Source organism: Trachemys scripta, chromosome 23, assembly GCF_013100865.1.
Source record: "Trachemys scripta elegans isolate TJP31775 chromosome 23, CAS_Tse_1.0, whole genome shotgun sequence".
Taxonomy (NCBI): Eukaryota; Metazoa; Chordata; order Testudines; family Emydidae; genus Trachemys; species Trachemys scripta.
Window position 1 is genome coordinate 14,331,149 of NC_048320.1, and position 18,314 is coordinate 14,349,462.

An 18,314-nucleotide genomic window follows, 5' to 3' on the forward strand; every position below is an offset into this window, starting at 1 on the left:
GCACAGGAGTGAGGGGATGTGGCACGCGCGTGGCAGGGGGTGTGGTGCACAGGAGCGAGGGGATGAGAGGACACGGCCCAAGGAGATGAGGGGATGCAGTGAGATGAGAGAGCACGTGTAGGGGGAGACGTAGCAAGAGAGCAAAGGGCTATCGTGGGGGGATGTGGGGACAGAGCATAAGAGAATGAGAAATGACACCACGAGGGGAGGGCCATGGTGTCATCCCAATGTCTGCATCGGTCAGTCACACGTGTCAGTGTTCCTCATCGGCCCTGAGCCGGGACCAGAACCTCAAACCACCAACCCCACAACTTACTTCCCTCCACGATTTGATGGCCAAGGCAGAGCGAGTTAATGAGGGCAAAATTATTTCTCCAGTTCTCTAAGGAATGGGGACCAGAGGTTGGAGCAGGGGTCTGGGTGCTAGGATTCCTGGGTTTTATTTCTGCCTCTTCTACTGATTCTGTCAAGTCACATGCCTCAGTTACCACCATCGGGGTGATAGAGTTTACCCCTCGCAGGGGGTTGTGAGACTTTGTTCCTGAATGCTTGGGAATCACTTTGAGATCTGGCTTGGAGGGTGTCCCAGATGTGCAGCAGGTTCTCTCAAACACAGATGCCGGTGTGTGCTTCCTGTGCTGACAAGCCCAGCACCTCTGTGACTGAATGCTTCTCTGTGTTTGCATCCCAGGCTCTGCAGCTGCAAGCAGGGGACAAGCACTGCCTGGTCGCCCGGTCGATGTGTTACCTGAAACTCGGGGACACAGAAAATTCCCTGAGAGATGCAGAAGCCTCTCTTCAAAATGACAAAACATTCTCCAAGGTAAATGGCATTAAGGGGACAAGGGACGGGTGTGTACCTAGTGCGGCCTTCAGTGAATGGGGCATCAAGGGTACATCTACACTGCAAAAAACAAAGCCCTGGCTGGGTCTTTCAGGGCTTGTGTCTACGGACGTGTGGTCAAAGGTCTTGAACTAGTGTGCTAAAAATAGCAGTGTGGACATTCCTGCTCAGGTTGGAGTGGGGTCCTGTGACCACCCCCCTGGACTGGGTTTCAGAGCTCAGGTGGGAACATTGTCTATACTGCTCTTCTTAGCACCAGACAGGAGTCCAAGTCATAGCCCCAGGCTCTGAGACTTGCTGCTGTGGCTTTTGGGTTTTGTTTTTGCCGTGTAGACATACCCCAAGAAGCCAGAGGGGAGCAGCAGGTTGTTAGTCTCCTCTTCCTCACTCTTTGTTCCTGCTCCAGAGCAGGAGATCAGAGCTGCAGGTGAGTTGCTGAATCTGCCCTTGTGTTGCCTGTGCTCAGTGCAAGCCCCGCCTGTTCTGTCAGGAGAGCTATTCGCCTGTCCAGTTGAAAATCCCACATTCCACAGGGAGACTCTAGTCTCAGTTGAGGTTTACTGGACACCCTCGCGCTATATTCCAGCACCACGTAAACAGCTGTAAATATTTACCGTCTAACAGCAACAGGGGCCTGATCTGGCACCCCTACCCCTTAGAGTGACCCCAAGGAAGTGAAGGAAGCTCACCTGAGTCGTGGTTGCAGGACAGGGCTTTATCCTTGGCACAGATGCGATGGCCCATAGTGCTCTCCTCACTGCTTTGCGCCTTGTTCTTTGTTGCATTCAGACGGTTTGTTTCCTTGGTTGCAGGGACTTTACCAAAAGGCTGAGACCCTGTACACCATGGGCGACTTTGAATTTGCACTAGTGTATTATCACCGAGGCCACAAACTACGTCCAGAGCTGCAGAAATTCAGGCTAGGAATTCAGAAAGCTCAGGAAGCGATTGACAACTCTGTCGGAAGTAAGATGTAACCGTGTATTGATAATGCAAGCATATCCCAACGCAGGCAAGTCAGTAGCTGTTGACAGTATATTAGTTCCTCGTGCGCTCAGAGAATGAGAGGACATTGCACAGCAAGATCTGTCTGCCTCCTGAATCACATGCAGAATTGTCATTCTCAGCTGAGGTCAGGGAATTCCCAATAGGGTCCAACCTGTATTATTGGCCAAATGTATATTTTGTTACAGTATCTAATTACGCCCCAGTAATACCGATTCAGGTGTAGACCTGGCCCCCCGATCCGTGCAGTCATTACCCTGTGCTTGACAATTGCAACTTACATCTACGAACAAAGCCCCAACCCCTGAAAGTGTTCCAGCTAGTACAAAACGCAGTAGCCCATCTGCTTAGCACCCTGCTGCTCTTCTCTTTGCACTGGCTCCCCACCGACTCCAGACTCCATTTCAAGGTCTCTGTCTCGATGTTCAGAGCCTTTCAGTGAAATTCATCTCAGCTTCCTGAAGCCACATCTCCCGCTGTGACCCTGACCTCCCATGACAGCTGATCTGCATGGGACCCGTGAAACTCTCAACCAGTAGGAGAGGCAACACTTTCCTAGGAGCTAGACTTAGACTAGAACTCAATCCAGCCAGAGGCAAAAGTGATCTAAGGCCTTGCTGTGTTCAGAGCTAGATATAAAACTCATTTCTTCCACTTAGCTTTCCCTTGTCTTCACAAGGATGCTCAGTACACCCACTCATGGACAGACAGCATGCCTATTCACAGACACACATCACACCCCCCACTTATGGACATACACACACCACAGCAACTTTGAGACGACACCTACCCACACGGGACACACATAGACATGGAGTGACGGACCCGCTTCCCCGACACACACAGAACACAGAGACTTGGACTGACAGTGCACCCACCCACCCACAAAAACAAACAGACATGCTCATCAGAAATCAAACTATTTCTTCTGGAGACTGGGAAAGAAGCAAGAGACTACCGTTAATTTATCTGCATTTTCATGTAACTGGGAGGCTTCTGGACACTACAGCAATGGAGCCCATGAACACCTAGCTAGATAGTCTGAGAAACTCCCCCCACCCCCAGGCTGGTCTAAATAGTCTTGTCCTGACTCTCCCACCCGAGGAGACTCGTTAGAACAGTGTCTGAATCTCCTTTCCCCCTTCTGGCTTGGCCAAAGCAGAACGCTATCTCCCACTTCTGTGTGCGTGGCCAGCAGACAGTTAGACTGGCAGAGTTGAGAGCCACTGTCTGAGTCAGAGAGGGGTATTTTGCTCTAAATATTGACAAATATGATTTAGAAATAACCCTCTGGGCTGGTGGAGGTCCTGGTGTCCCACTCGGGTACTGCCCCATCTGGCTGTTTAATTGGCCTGTTGTCTCTTGTCTTATAGGTAGATTGTTAGTTCTTTAGGGCAGGGACTGTCTTTTTGTTTTATTTGTACAGTGCCTAGCGCAATGGGGCCCTGATCTGTGGTTGTGACCCCTCGGTGCTACTGTAGGGGCCACAATAATAATAATTATTAATAATAGATACAGCTGAGCTGTTTCTCTGAGCTGCAATTCCTGCTTTTAGACTGAAGAGAGGGATACAGAACTTGCCACATATTTCAAATAAACTCCAGGGCCTGTGTGTTGCAGTTCTTGAATGTTTACAAGTACGTTTTTCTCCGTCTGCAGGTCCTTCCTCAGTTAAACTGGAGAATAAAGGGGACCTCTGCTTTTTAAGCAAGCAGGCAGAGGTATGGTGTGAACCGCTTTCTCTTGGGACGCTCACTAGAGATACCACAGTGCTAACCTGGGGGAGCCTTTCTGCAGCCACATCAGAACTACTTCTGGGGTCAGCCCAGTGTGCCATACGGGGCAGACCGTTCTGCCTTCTCCTTGACATTTTGTGTAGCTCTGTCAGGAGAGAGCACCAGCCCAGGAGAACCTGAATGCCTGATCTGGCACCTTTCCACCAGCAAAACCCCCACTGCTTTCAAACAGACTATCACACAGGAGGGAGGTGGTGGAATCTCCTTCCTTGGAGGTTTTTAAGGTCAGGCTTGACAAAGCCCAGGCTGGGATGATTTAGTTGCAGATTGGTCCTGCTTTGAGCAGGGGGTTGGACTAGATACCTCCTGAGGTCCCTTCCAACCCTGAGATTCTATGATTCTATGAAAGAGAGGACATTAAGAGCATCTGTGTTTGTGTCAGCCATGGGCCCAAATTCTGCTCGCCTTACTCCCAGGAGTACTTTCCATCAATTTCAGTGGGGCCAGGATCAATCTGTAGCATCGACTTTGGTCTGACTCACTGTTTAAGGTTAAACGTTTCAAAAGTGGCCACTGATTTTGGGTGGCTCAATTTTTGGGTGCCCAGCATGAGGCACGTGGCTCCTCGGGCGCGCTGAACACCCACAGCTCCAGTTTGACATCAGCGGGAGCAGCGAGTGCTCAACTCCGCAGAAAATCAGCCTTCAAGGGCCTGATTTTCCGAAGGTCCTGCAGAGTCGCTGGACTCCAGCTGGAGCCGGGGCTGCTCAGCAGCTGTGGAAATCAGGACCAACATATCTAAAGTTGGGCATCCAGAAATAGAGGCTGCCATCGTCAGTGGCCGCTTGGGAATATGTCGCTGAATGTGCTTAGGAGAAGTACAGTGACTTTAAACTGTCGAGCCATCCCCGGATGTATTTATTATGGGTGTGTTTTGAACCTGGATTAGGATTTGGGATGGGAAGGCCTGGGGGGATCTTGTCCCCAACACCCTTTCTCGGACAGTGGAGGGCTGGATGTGTGTGTCCCCCCCCCCAAGCCTGCATGCACTGAGTCTAACACTGGTCAGATGGAGTCACTCCGGAGCAGTGCAAGACACTCTCTCTCCGAAGGGGCAGAGATCCTGGTTTTATAAAGCTGCTGTCCTAGGGAGCGAGTTACTTTGATCCCCACTAAATCAACAGGCTGGTCTTGTGCCTGTGTCATTATCTCCTTCGTGAATAAGGAATTTGGGAAGTGGATCCAAAAGCGAGCCCTTTCTGCTTGTCAGTCTCCCTCTCCTCTGCATCCTTCTGTTTTGTTCTGCGGCAGAGCAAAAAAGTGAAGCAGAAACTTCAGGTCAAAGCCCCCAAAAAGGATCAAAAGCAGCAGAGTAAAGTGGGGCCCATCAGGAATGAAAAGATCGAACGGCAACTTCTTGGAGAGCTTTACACTGACAAGGCCTACCTGGAGAAACTCCTCAAGGATGAAGGTCTTTCTTTATTGTATTTAACTAAATATAACATGTTATTCCTCTTGATTCAAACAAATCCATTTTCCCCCTTTATTCTGTTATTCATGACTACCAGGGGACGCATCACCCCTTGCGTAGCACCTACTAATGTTTGCAGTTGTCCCAAACCTACAAATTACTTGATCCAGATTTGTACAAGTTACTCAAGTTTCCAGGACCAGTGTTTGTAACAATGTCTAAATAAGTTTTATCCTTTATACTTCCTTATTAGTTAAATAGCAGCATTCTGTAGTGAGCAGTTCAGTTATCCACTAACACCAGCCCAAAGCACTCAATACCAATCAAAATAAAAAGCAGAAATTGGATTACTTTAAGTACAAATGTCCTAGTTGATTAGATAAATTAGTGTTTGAATTAAGTGGAAGGCACCACTAACTGAGTTTTGCTTTGGATTGATCAATGTCATGGTTTTGCTGCTAAGGATCAAGATATGGGATTCAGAAAAATATCAGATTTCTGAGTTGGGCAGAAAATGCATCCCTATTTAATTAGTTTTCTTGAGACATATTTCCCCAGGAACACAGGAGAGTTTGAGGCTTTAGTCCCCTGTTACCTCGTGTTATGTTACCGGTCTTCATAACTTGCATGGGTCCATCCTGTCTTCTGAGACTTTACAAGTTCTCCCAGTATTCCGTGGGGACAATCCCTGGAATCCAGAGTGCCTACATTCCGTTAAGGGGCCATCTACCCTATAAGTGGATCAGATAGTTTCTCATCTTCCGCTATGGCCCAGTGGGACTGGTGTCCAGATCACCAAAGTTCACCACCACTAGTGCTCACTGGGCCTCTCCTGGGTTGTTTCACCATTGAAGAGAAGTATTAAAGGGGCCTTGGACACTGACTCTTACTGGTCACGACTACATGGCAGGTTTAGGCACGACAGCAGGGGGTGGTGAGGTGGTGGGGAATGCTAGCCGTGCCACCACCCATGCTGTGTCTGTTCCAGGGATTATGAAAGGACTTAGTCTCCGGGGCGCTCAGTCTGGGGCTTGCACTAAAAATGTTCCCATCCTCCTCACATCATGGCTTCACTCCTCAGATCCTTTAATACTGTCTCCTGGTTCTGCCTTTCGCCGATTTCCAGACTTGATGAAAAGCAGCACAAAGCACGGGATGACAGTGGAGGACCTGATCCTGGGCGGCATTAACTACCTGGACACCCGCACCGAATTCTGGCAGCAGCAGAAGCCCATCTACGCCCGCTTGAGAGACCGCAAGCTCATGCAGCAGAGATGGCTCCCAGAGAGAAAGCGAAAGCCATCGGAAGTTGCCAGATACATCCTGAAGAGCATGGAAGAAATCGATATGTGTAGGTGTCCCACATGGAAGCAACAAGAGCGTTGTGACTGGTGGGCAGCTACAGACCAGATCAGCAGGAGCACTGCGTTCACGGGGTTATTTCCTAACGCGAGCAGGTTTAAAATTGTGTTCTGCTTTTCCCTGCCTTTCCCAAGCAATATTTTAGTATCGAATTTAACACACTGGGGTATTTCCCAGCTCCTCCTATACTCAAGGTATCCCAGAGCGCTGTACAGAGCAGTGCTTTGGACTCTAGAACTCTGTAGGCAAATGCAGTGTGCTTAGCAAATGCCCCACCCAGCGTGGGACATTGGAGAGGCCAGGGCTTTGGTTCTTCTCTACCTTATGTGAAAAGTAACAAGGACAGAGAGGGCTAGAAGGATGAAGAATCAGCAGGGAAGGGTCTGGAAGGGAGGAGAGAGGGATCCAAGCCATGTCTGTTCAGTGTTTTAACTCATAAGACCTCCGTCATCATCGCTGAGGCTCACTTGCCACAGAATTGCCCCCAAGTGTGGCAGATGACAGAGCTACGCAGCGTAGTCTGGTGGTTTAATTGCCACAGCACTGCACAAAGCTGGGACAGGTACTAGAGCCGCGTAGCCCAGCGTGATGGACTGACCGGTAAGAGATGCTATAGCCGGTGTTGCGTTTAGCACTTACGCTCAGATGACACATTCAGCTCCCCCGCTGCACGACTAGATTCTCCCAGTCCATCCTCCGACTGTGGGTCTCATGCTCCATTGTCCTGCACGAGGGGTTTTCATTTGCACCTGTGCAAAGTGAGTACCAACGCAGACTTACATTGGTGGCAGTATTTCACACCCACTTTGCACAGCTCTAAATGGCTCCCCGAAGAGCCAGTGGAGAATCGGGCCCTGTGTCTCCCCCGCTGTCCCGGACTTGGTGCTGAGCGCTCTTCTCTCTGTGCTTCTAGTGCTGACCAGTAGCTGCCCTGAAGGAAGCTGTAAGAAAGCTGAGAATGTGCTAAAAACAATTCAAGGTTGGTCTGAGGATGAAATTCCCAACAAGAACGAACTGATTGGAAACCTCTACAGCTGCATCGGGAATGCTCAGATAGAGATGGGGCAAATGGGGAGAGCACTGCAGAGTCACAAGATGGATCTGGAGATCGCCAGGGAAAAGTGAGTGCTCCAAAGCCCGATGTAGGAGGTAATGGTGGCGGTAGGAGCTCAGGTGGGAAGGGCACACTGCCTGACTGAAGGGCAATTCTTGAAGAATGCTTTGACTTTCTATAGCACTGCTCTTCTGGGGACCTGATGGCTCTAGACACAGTCATTACCTGCCCTCACAGGATCCACTGACATATCATCATCACCATGGTACAAACAGGGAGGCTGAGGCAGAACGATGTATGTGTCCTGCCACAGGACACAAACCAAATCCATGTCAGAGCCAGGGCTGGCACCCAGGGCTCCTGATTCCCAGCCCCCCGCCCTGCCCCAGGCAACGCTTCCGCCTAAGAAAATGTTATAATCTGATTTCTTTATAGGTTTCCTGGCTGGGGAAATCATTTTCATTTGAGTCATGATGTAGGTACAGCCACCCGCTCCTGCAGAAAACATTCTGCAGGATCTCTCAGGCGGAAGAGAACGGAGCAGATTGGGCTTTATATAGTCCTCTCCTAATGGAGTTTTGCAGAGCACTTCACAAAGCAAGGAGGTGCCTGTTGGGCGTGTTTGGGTTTTTGCCGCCAGTGCAGTGATCAGGCAGAGAGGAAGCGTCCTCTAGTGGCTAAAGTGCAGGACAGGAGTGAGAAGATGTGGGTTCTGCTGTTCACTCACTGTGACACCCGGGGCAATGCATTTGGGGTATGTCTACACAGCAACTAGACGCCTGGTTATGTCTACACAGCAACTGGCGCAGCAAGGAGACAGTCCCACAGCCTGACCCTGAGTCAGCTGGCACAGGCCAGCCATGGAGTTTTCTTTGCTGTGCAGCCAGACCCTTAGTCCCCCTCTGCCTCAGTTTCTTCCTTTGTAAGCTGGGGATAGTAAAACTGGCTCATATCAGAGGAGGGGAGTGAGGGTAACGAACACTTGGAGCTCGCCAGGGTGCATTATTATAAAGTGAGTCGCCATTAGCATTGACCAATCGCTCACCCAGAGCACCGGACAGCAGAGCAGGTTAGCGAGAGCAAGCGAATACAGACCAGGACACTGGGATTCTCCTTTTCAACTATTTAAAAAAGCTGCTTTGTTTCTTGAACTGCCACCAGAGACGTGGCATCTGTCTCAGTGCAGTACCCCACTGCAGTTTGAAATGGGCCCTATCAACTTGAAATCTACTTAACAGAACAGAAAAATGAGTTAAAGGTACTTTGAAGTACTACGTCTGCCCCTTACTCGCCCCTACAAACGGTACACTTTCCAAATACAAAATGCTTTTCTCGTCCATGTTGCTATGTGAAAATCCACACAACTGACTGACTACACAGGGGGAATAGTGGAAGTGACTGCACACAAAAAGTGTGTTATCAAATGCACACTAAAAAAATTCAAACAAACAAAAATGGATAAAGCAGAACCATTCCACCCCACTTATCTCTTCCAGCTACAGTAATCTTAGGTGTTACTTAGAACAGTAGTTGGTCAAAAGTATTTCAAACTGACAGTGTTCCTTTAGTGCTGTCTGACATTGTTATGTGAGCTCACTGAACCAGTGAATCTCAAAGAGAATATAGAGAGAGCCTAAGAAAATGCAGGATTATTCAGGGGCAAGACTCTTTGAAGACCTCTTTCTTTCACTTCAATGCAGTGATCTGCCAGATGCCGTCTCCAGAGCCCTTGACAACATTGGCAGGGTTTATGCCAGAATTGGCAAATTCCAGCAAGCTATTGACACGTACGTAACATTCATAACATAACAGGTAAGAGAGCAGATTTCAAATGAAACGGGCGTTGCTTGGTCCACGTATTTAATTACGCTGTCAGCAAGGGGCACTGCTGGTGCCAGCTGTGATGTGGACACCCACCACGAGGAGCTGAACTGGACAGGCCACTGAACAGCCATCAGACGGTAACGATTTCCAATTGCAAGGATTGATCTTGCCTTGATTCAAACCGGCAGCCCTGAGAGTAAATGACCTTGTAACCCAAGCCCCAGAGTCTTCCAGACTTTCTGACTTGCTCTCTTTCCAAACATCTAAGAGGCCTCAGCATAATAGGCTTTGGGTAATGGCAGCATCTGGAACCCTTGTAAGGGTTTAAAAAGCCAAGAGCCAACACTATGCTGGACCTAGGGCAGTAGAAGTAACTTTCTTTTCCTGTGTAAAGATGGGAGGAGAAGATCCCACTGGCAAAAACCAGCCTGGAGAAGACGTGGTTATTCCATGAAATTGGCCGATGTTACCTAGAGCTCGATGAAGCCACAGAGGCCCAGGATTATGGAGAAAAATCCCTCCAGTCAGCGGAGGAGGAGGGCGATGTTGAGTGGCAACTCAATGCTAGTGTGCTGGTGGCACAAGCACAAGGTAAAGACATTGCTGCAAAATTTGCTTTAAAGATGGCAGATCTTGAGTCTACTCCCCAGCTTCATTAAACCTGCCTGTGCCTTACAAACAACCCCACAGTCTCATCTGAGCAAAAGTCTTTTCAAGACAGGCTCACCAGGCTAACCTAAGAGTTTTCTCTTGTTCTTAGTCCTGCATTCAAATGGATTCTTGTTTGTCTGTTACAGTGAAACTCCAGGACTTCCAATCTGCAATTATGAACTTTGAAAAAGCTCTTGAGAAGGCCAAACTCATTCATAATGATGCAGCTCAGCAGGCCATCATCATCGTAAGTGATTTACTGTAATCGAGAGGAGTTTCGGAGTAACGTGCATAAGTTAGCGACCACTGTTGTTCTCAGCCTGTGGTCTGGGGGGCCAGGGACCCAGAGCAAGGAGGGAATGCCAGCTGGCAGCTGGGGGAGGAGGAAATGAAATGTATCACAAGAGGAACAAGGCAGTCTCTGTCCCACAATAAAAAACATGAAACCTCTTGAGTTAGAAAACTCGGTCCCAATGCGAGCTAATGCTGGAAATATATGGGGTCAAATCTTGGACCTGTTGGAGTCAGTGGCAGAACTTCTATTGACTTCAGTGTAGCCAGGAGTCAAATTCTGTCTTTGCTCGTGGCCAGCAACTGGAATGGGAGGTTGAATATGGCCCCCCTGTTCTGGCCTCTCTGAAATATTATGGAGAGACTACTCTGCATGACCTCCATGACAGGAACATCATGGGTATTGGCTATGAATTGGGGTACATGATTTGCATGTTATTGGCTGCCTAGCAATGGTGTGCATGCATAGGTACTCCTCCAGGTTATTCATAATCTCATTGGAGTAGATCCCACTGGGCTGATCTCACCCAGTGTTTCAAAACACAGAACAGTGCTTCTGCAGCATGAATGTGTGCCTGTTCGGGGATCCCTTAAGTGGGTTTCCGAGCACAGGGGAACCACCTCTAATGTTTCGTTAAAAATGGGAAAACCAGTGCTAGCTGTGTGGGGTGGGGGTGTAAGGAGCAAAGGATGATCCCAGATGAAGTGTGCCAAGGAGTATATTAACTAGGGTAGTGCAATCACGATGGGGCAGGGGGTAGGAGCGGAGCAAAGAGGCTTTTCACTGCAGGTAGCTTTAAAGGCACCAAAGGAGTAAGGAGTGATGGGAGAGGGGACAGCAGAGGGGAATAGGACAAACTTTTGAATAGGCCTGTCATGTGACTGCACGTCTAGATTTGTCACTAATTATTCTTGTCAACTTCAGGCCCTAGATGATGCGAACAAAGACTTCATCGAAGAGTTGAGAGCAGAACAAAGGACAGAGAGACTCGAATCTTTCAGAGGTACTAATTCACCTGGGAATCGGTGTGTAAAACAATGTAGAAAGTTTTGCATATCCCCTTCTCTTCTACCTCATCACAGGACTCTTCGGGGGAGTAGCTACCCCCCAGTGAAACGGGCTGGATACCACTGACACTGGAGGGCCATAGCTCAGGACCCAATCTCTGACCCTCTGCGTGCAGCTGCAGTAGGGAATTAGGACCCTTTTTTCAGCAGTGGTACTCAGACAGGCTTACACTGTTGGTAGAATGAAGCAGTTGCCCCATTGCTAAGCAGTAAGCACCAGTATTTCCTGTGTACACCCACGCTCTATAAACAGTGTATTGTGGCAGAAATAATTTCACACAGAGTCACAGAAATGTAGGGCTGGAAGCACCTGGAGTGATCCCCAGTTCAGCTCCTTGCGCTGAGGCAGGACCAAGGAAACCTAGACCATCCTTGACACGTTTGTCCAACCTATTCCTAAAAACCCACTAGGATGGGACTCCGCAAACTCCCCTGGAAGCCTATTCCAGTGCTTAACATTCCTTATCATTAGAAAGTTTCTCCTAATATCTAACCTAAGTCTCCCCCTCCTGCTGATTAAGCCGATTACTTCTTGTCCTTAACACGTTTGAAGACTGTTCTCAGGTTCCCTCTCTATCTTTCCTCAAGACCAAACATGCCCAGTTTTTTAAACCTTTCCTCTTAGGTCAGATTTTCTAAATTTTTGATCATTTTTGTCTTTCTCTTCTGGACTCTCTCCAATTTGTCCACAGCTTTCTTAAAATGTGGTGCCCAGAACTGGACACAGGATTGCAGCCAAGGCCTCCCCAGTGCCAAGTAGACTGGAGCAATTGCCTCCCACGTCTTACATAGAACACTCCTGTTATTACACCCCAGCATGATATTAGCCTTTTTTGCAGAAGTGCTTGCAACCCCTCCCAGCTTGGTGTCATCCGCAGATTTTCAAAGCACACTCTCTACTTCACTATCCAAGTGGAATGAAAAAGTGGAAAGAAAATATTAAACAGTACAGAACTCAGGACGGAGCCGTGCAGGACCTCAGTAGATACTCCCCTCCCAGTCTGACAGTGAACCATGGATCGGTACTCTTTGAGTACCATCTTTCAACCAGTTGTGCACCCAGCTCATAGTAATTTAATCAAGACCATCTATCCCTAGTTTGCTTATGAGGATGTCATGTGGGTCTGTCAAAAGCATTACTAAAGTCAGGGTATATCACATCTATTGCTTCCACCCCAACTTCTAGGCCAATAACCCTGTCAAAGGAGGGAATTAGGCTGGTTTGGCAGGATTTGTTCTTGACAAATCCATGTTGGCTATTCCTTAGAACTCTATAATTCTCTTAAGTGCTCACAAACTGATTGTTGAATAATTTGTTCCAATATATTTCCAGGTATCAGAGTTAGGCTGGCTAGTCTATAATTCCCCAGGTCCGCTTTTTTCTCCTTTTAAAGGTAGGTTCTATGTTTGCCCTGCTCCAGTCTTCCAGGTCCTCACATCCTCCAGGAGTCTCTGAAAGATCATTGCTAACGGTTCCAAAATTGCTTCAGCTAGTTCCTTAAGTACCGTAGGGGAAATTTCATCAGATTCTGGCAACTTGAATCTATCTCTATATTCTTTAACTTGTTCTTTCCCTATTTTGGCTTGTGTGCCGTCCCCCTTGTTGATAACATTTATTGTGTTAGGTATCTGCTCACAATTTACCTTGTTAGTGACGATTGACTCAAGATAGGCATTAAACACCTTAGCCTTCTTGGTGTCATCCATTGTTAGATCTCCTTCCACACTAAATAGCACTTTTCTGTGTCTTTCTTTTGCTCCTAACGTATTTATAGAACCTCTTCTTACTGCCTTTTATGGCCCTTGCTAGGTGTCACTCATTTTGTGCCTTAAACTGTCTGATTTTGTCTCTACCTGCTTGTGCTATTCTGTTGTTCTCACTCTTGCCTATTTGTCCGTGGTTCCACTTTCTGTAGGATTCCTTTGTGATTTGCAGGTCATTAACGAGCTCCTGATGGAGCCATATTGGCTTCTTACTATTCTTCCTATCAGGATAGTTTGCTGTTGTGCCTTTAACATTGTCTCCTTGAGAAACTCTCTGCTCTCCTGAACTCCTTTTCCTCTTAGATTTTCTTCCCATGGATCTTACCTTCCAGTTCTCTGATTTTGTTCAAGTCTGCTTTCTTGAAGTCCATTGTCCTTGTTCTGCTGCTCTTTCTCCTTCCTTTCCTTAGAAGCAGTAGATCTATCATTTCATGATCGCTTCACCCAAACTGCCTTCCACCTTCTGATTTGCAACCAATTCCACCCTGTTAGTCAGAATCACGTCTAAAATGGCCATCTCCCAGGTTACTGCCCCCACCTTCTGAAACAAGAAGTTGTCCCCAAGACATTCCAAGGGCTTACTGGACATTTTGTGTTTTGTCAAATTACTTTTCCAATAAACACTTGAGTAGTTAAAGTCCCCCATTACTAGAAGGTCTTGAGTTCTGTTGTGTGTTTTGGAAATGCTTCATCCCCCACCTCTTCCAGATTCGGCGGTCTACATAGCAGCCTCCTCTGGTGACGTAACCCCTGGTTTCCCCCACTTTTATCTTCACCCAGACTTTCAGCTGGTCTGCCTCTCACCTCCTCACAACAGAACCTCAGAACAGAAGTATACATTCTTGATATACAGTGCAACACCTCCTTCCTTTTTCGCCCGCCTGCCCTTCCTGAGCAAGCTGTACCCTCTATCCAAATACTCCAGTCTCGAGAGTCATCCCACAGAGTCTCTGTGATGCCAGTTGAGTCATATTTTAGCTTATAGCTCATGCTTCCAGTTTTCTGTTTCTTTCCCATACTCCTGGCATTTGTCTATAGACATATGAAACCATAGCATGGCTAGGAACATGATTGTACCTAATGCTGCGCGAGGATGAGACATGTACGAAAGAGGAAGCGGTAAAAGCTCAGCTGGTTTTTGGACTCCACCTGAAATAAACTGTATCCAATGTCCCATCACCCTGAATAACTCCAGTCCCTTGGGAGCAGCTGCAGCAGGACTAGAGTCAGTGCCAGCCTGCAGTGCAGTGCCCCACAATTATCAATCCCAACTTGCCTACAACAGCCCTTGCGTCTTTCCTCCGAACACACGTAACTGCTGTCGACCCTGGGGGGATTACCCCAGCACAGTGGCGGCAGAACGGAGTTTAAAAATAGCCCTGAGCTGTGTGATGTGGTTACCTGGGCTGCAGCCACTGGCTGAGGCTGTAAAAGTTGAGGTAACGGGGGAAGAATTCCGTAGAGGATGCAGACATTTCCATGGAGATCTATTTAAGTGCTGTATCAACGTTGAGCTGTAGGTGGCAGCGTTTGCCACGTTTCCCTGTGACTGCTTGCAGAAGGCAAACAGCCGCTCAAGCACCAGACATGCCAAACCTGTGAAAAAAACACTGAAATGGGGTTTGTTTTTGGCTTAATTGGCTTGTGAGTTGGCTAGTAGCTTGTTGCTTTTTTTTTTTGATTGGCTCCCAGCAAGCAAGGGCGGGAGAGAGTCAGGGGTGCACAGTGGGCCCACCCCACTCCCAGACTGCACACCAGGGGGATCTAGTCACATAGAGTATCGGGGTTCGTAGGGACTGGCTTATTTTGAAATGGGATTAGCTTGATATTTGGCTTATTGTGAAAGTCTGGGTGCTTATTTATTGCGTGAAAGTTAGCAACTGTGTCAAGCATAGAATATCAGGGTTGGAAGGACCTCAGGAGGTCATCTAGTCCAACCCCCTGCTCAAAGCAGGACCAATCCCCAACTAAATCCCCAAATCCCTAAATGGCCCCCTCAAGGATTGAACTCACAACCCTGGGTTTAGCAGGCCAATGCTCAAACCACTGAGCTGTCCATCCCGCCTTAAAAGATAATAAATGGGTCATTTTGTAAGCCAGGTCTGCAGTGAGGTCCTTGGTGGGTGCTCCATCTATGGCAAGGTAGGGGGAGCATGGAAGAAAGCAGAGGGCATGATTCTCCACTCATTGGTGCAATCAGGACTAACACCATGTGCTGATGTGAAACTGGTCTAAGGCTGGCAGGGAGGCAGTGAGAAGGGCCATCCAGGGTCTCTCAGAGTACAGGATCACCACAGACCCCTTGTGGGAGAAGCAGCTATGTAACACCGTGGAAGAGAGTATACTCAAATGGATCCTCAAGAGTGAACATATTTGAAATGTTATAAAACTGAAACCATTTTATACTGTGTCTGTTACACATAATACCCTGAACGTTTGGATCCCATATTTATACACTGAAATATATCCGTAATACACAAACTGGGCGGTTAATACAGGTGTAATAGAGCCTCAATTAATATACAACAGGAGGCCCTGCTCCTGCAGTTGGATCTGGGAGGGCAGCCCCAGGGTCTGAGATTGTTATTTAATAAAATAAACAAAAATATAAATGGGGTACAATGTTACACTATCCAGTATATATGTGACTATTATAGAGCGATATAGATCTTATTCCATAAGAATAACTGTTTCAGTATATGCCACTTATTTAAGTATTATGAGCAGAGTGCCAATTTAATATTTAAATCTTAGCTTCATTCTTAGAGTGCTGTTTGGTCTGACAGCCTGCAGGGTATGCACTGTTCAGACTTAGGCACGCAGGTCTTGGGCTGGGGTAAATCTCGGTATGTGTGTAACAGATGATTAGTTTGATATACATCCTTCTGTTACGCACTTCTGGGTTTAATGTACCGCCCCTGAACTGGCAAAGGAAAAATCAATGCCCCACCACACCCCTTTTCCCAGCAACATTCTCCCCCACCTCCCCACTGCCCCTGGGTGACTAACCAGAGTTCACCTCTTTTTGTGCAAACATGAATTCCAAACATGCAACTTGCCAGCTCTGACCTGCAACTTAAGCCCTTATTCCAGGGATTAATTTAACCTGTTGAAACAAAACAAAAAAGGTGGGGGAGAGAAAAGACTGTATCAATGGGGTGGAAGAGCTTGGCAGCCCCGGTACTCCTCTTCTCTTTAAGTGCTCTCCACACCTGGAAGGTGCAGCTCCAGTCTCTGCTACGTGCTTGGTGGGCAGGAACTCTGCTGTTCTGTTTAAGAAACCGGCATTGTTTTTTTTTCCAGATTATGATTACGACGATGAATACAAGGAAGAAGAGGAGGCAAAGGCCCAAAACGAAAGAGAAGAAAACAAACAAAAGGAGATAGAAAAGGAAGAGAATGAGAGAAACGGAAGAGGAGAAAAAGAAGAAGAAAAAGAGGAGACAGAGGGAGAGAAAGGGGAAGATTATGCAGAGCTTCATCAGGATTTGCCTGAATAAAGAGGCAGCATCTCCCCAGGAAGCCACTCGTTAGGGTTAAAGTTCAGGAGGGGTTGCTGGCTTTGCAAACTAGTGCATTTTAGTTAGTGTGAAATGGCCCCTATTTCCCCTGGACATGGAGTCAGCCCCTGCAGAAGAGGGGCTGCCCTTGCTCTTGGCTGTCCCTTTTAAATACTTTTTTTTTTTCATGTTCCCAAGCCCTCCATTCAAGGCTGTTTGGGTTGTTACAGTGGGAGGAGTTCTGTTACTCCCCCCCCCCCCACCCCCAGCCTTTCAGCCTAGAGTTCAGTGCTTGCTCATAGAGCTCTACCCGTACACTACAGAGGCAAAGTGCACCTACTGTGCCTACAGCTTTCACCGGTAAAAAATGCAGCATCTTTGCCAAGGTAGCGTATTCCAGCCCCACTGACAAACTAAGTTATACCAGCAAAAGCACCTGCTTGCTGATAGACCTGGGTCTTGCTGGTACAGCCATGTCGATCGGGGATCCCATTGCATTACACCCCTGGCTGATGGAGCTATGCCTGGCCCAGGACTCGGTTGGGTAACATGACAGCAGGATCACGTGCAGCTGACTTATTGGCGCAGGTCCTCCAGGCCACATCCCGCGCTGACTGATTCCCGCAGGCTGAGAGCAAGTGCTGGGGTGAGAGTGGCCTAAGTGAACTGTGTCTTTGCGTCACCGTGAAACCTCCATACCGCCAAGGAAATGTTATTTTTAGGGTATGCGACTTATAAATAAATGATGCCAACAGTGGTGGCCACAGCTTGCCGCCTTGAGGGCATGAACTACAGTGCCTAACAGCAAGTGCCTTCTCTGCAGTGCGGGAGGGAGCTGTGCCTTCTCTGGGAGCTGGGGGCATAGTGATTGCAGAGCCAGGCAGGGGTCTGCTCCTTTTAGGGCAGTGTGGCTGCGTGTGATAGGACTAGCCAGGCGCTGTAGCCAGCACGCTCAGTTGTTCGCCATAGGCCACGTTTAGGAAGCTAGTTAACGTGTTAGCTATTCAGCTTGCAAACAAACCCCCCCAACAAACATCCCCCCACTGTAACTGATGGCTGCCTGACTTTGCTGGGAGCCTGAACCAGCTCCCGACGCTGCCCCTTTCATCTGTGCTTAGACGCTTTGCCCATAGAGCGCTCTTGCCGCCAGCTTGGCTGATGCGACTTTAACGGGCCCCACCGTTAACGAGCGCATTGCGCAAAGCCGCTCGAAGGGTGGTGCTTTAGCAGTGCCAGCGTGGGGCGGGGGTGCAAAGGCCTGTCGGGCGTGCGGGGATGAACGCGCGTGTCTGTGTGCGGGGCAGCTGTGTGAGTGAAGACCCCGCGAGCTCTCACCCCACCAGGCGGGGGTGGGGAGGCGGAGGGGGGGGGCAGGAGCTTGGGGTCACTGGTGCCACCCGGGGCCCTGCTGCTCTGTGCCTGGCTGCAATGCACGGCTTGGCCGCTAGGGGCGGCGGGTCGGCCGGCCTTTGCCCAGCGCATGCGCATTGGGCGCCTCCCGCCCTGCCGGCGCCGCGCGCCCGCCCACCCCGGCGGGGGTATGAAAATCGCGGCGGGCGGGCCCGGCCCAGAGCCGCGTCCCCTCCGCTCGGCACCCGCAGCCCCTGGGCGCCCTCGCCATGGTGAGCGGGCCGGGCCGGGCCGGGCCGGGCTGGGCTGGGCTGGGGAGGGGAGGAGGGAGGGGGGCTGTGGGGAGCTATAGGGGAGGTATGGGGACTGTAGGGGTAGGTGCCTGGGGGGGGGG

General features: G+C 48.9%; 2 protein-coding genes across 2 annotated transcripts in view; both read left to right on the top strand.

The window, feature by feature from the left end:
- Positions 1 to 691: 691 nt before the first annotated feature.
- On the top strand, positions 692 to 17,358 carry TTC25 (tetratricopeptide repeat domain 25; the record flags this gene model as incomplete). Its single annotated transcript, XM_034756208.1, is given in 11 exon segments — positions 692 to 823; positions 1,657 to 1,810; positions 3,509 to 3,570; positions 4,897 to 5,056; positions 6,183 to 6,407; positions 7,332 to 7,539; positions 9,173 to 9,259; positions 9,691 to 9,887; positions 10,094 to 10,194; positions 11,164 to 11,242; positions 16,374 to 17,358. Coding segments are annotated over 11 exon segments (1,602 nt in total), but the record flags the coding sequence as incomplete, so codon positions are not given.
- A 704-nt stretch (positions 17,359 to 18,062) lies between these two features.
- CNP (2',3'-cyclic nucleotide 3' phosphodiesterase) overlaps positions 18,063 to 18,314 on the top strand; it is an 8,953-nt gene continuing 8,701 nt past the window's right edge. The window contains exon 1 of the mRNA XM_034756015.1: positions 18,063 to 18,192. Coding sequence (XP_034611906.1) covers positions 18,190 to 18,192 — 3 coding nt within the window. The 5' untranslated portion in view covers positions 18,063 to 18,189. The remainder of the gene's footprint in view (positions 18,193 to 18,314) is intronic.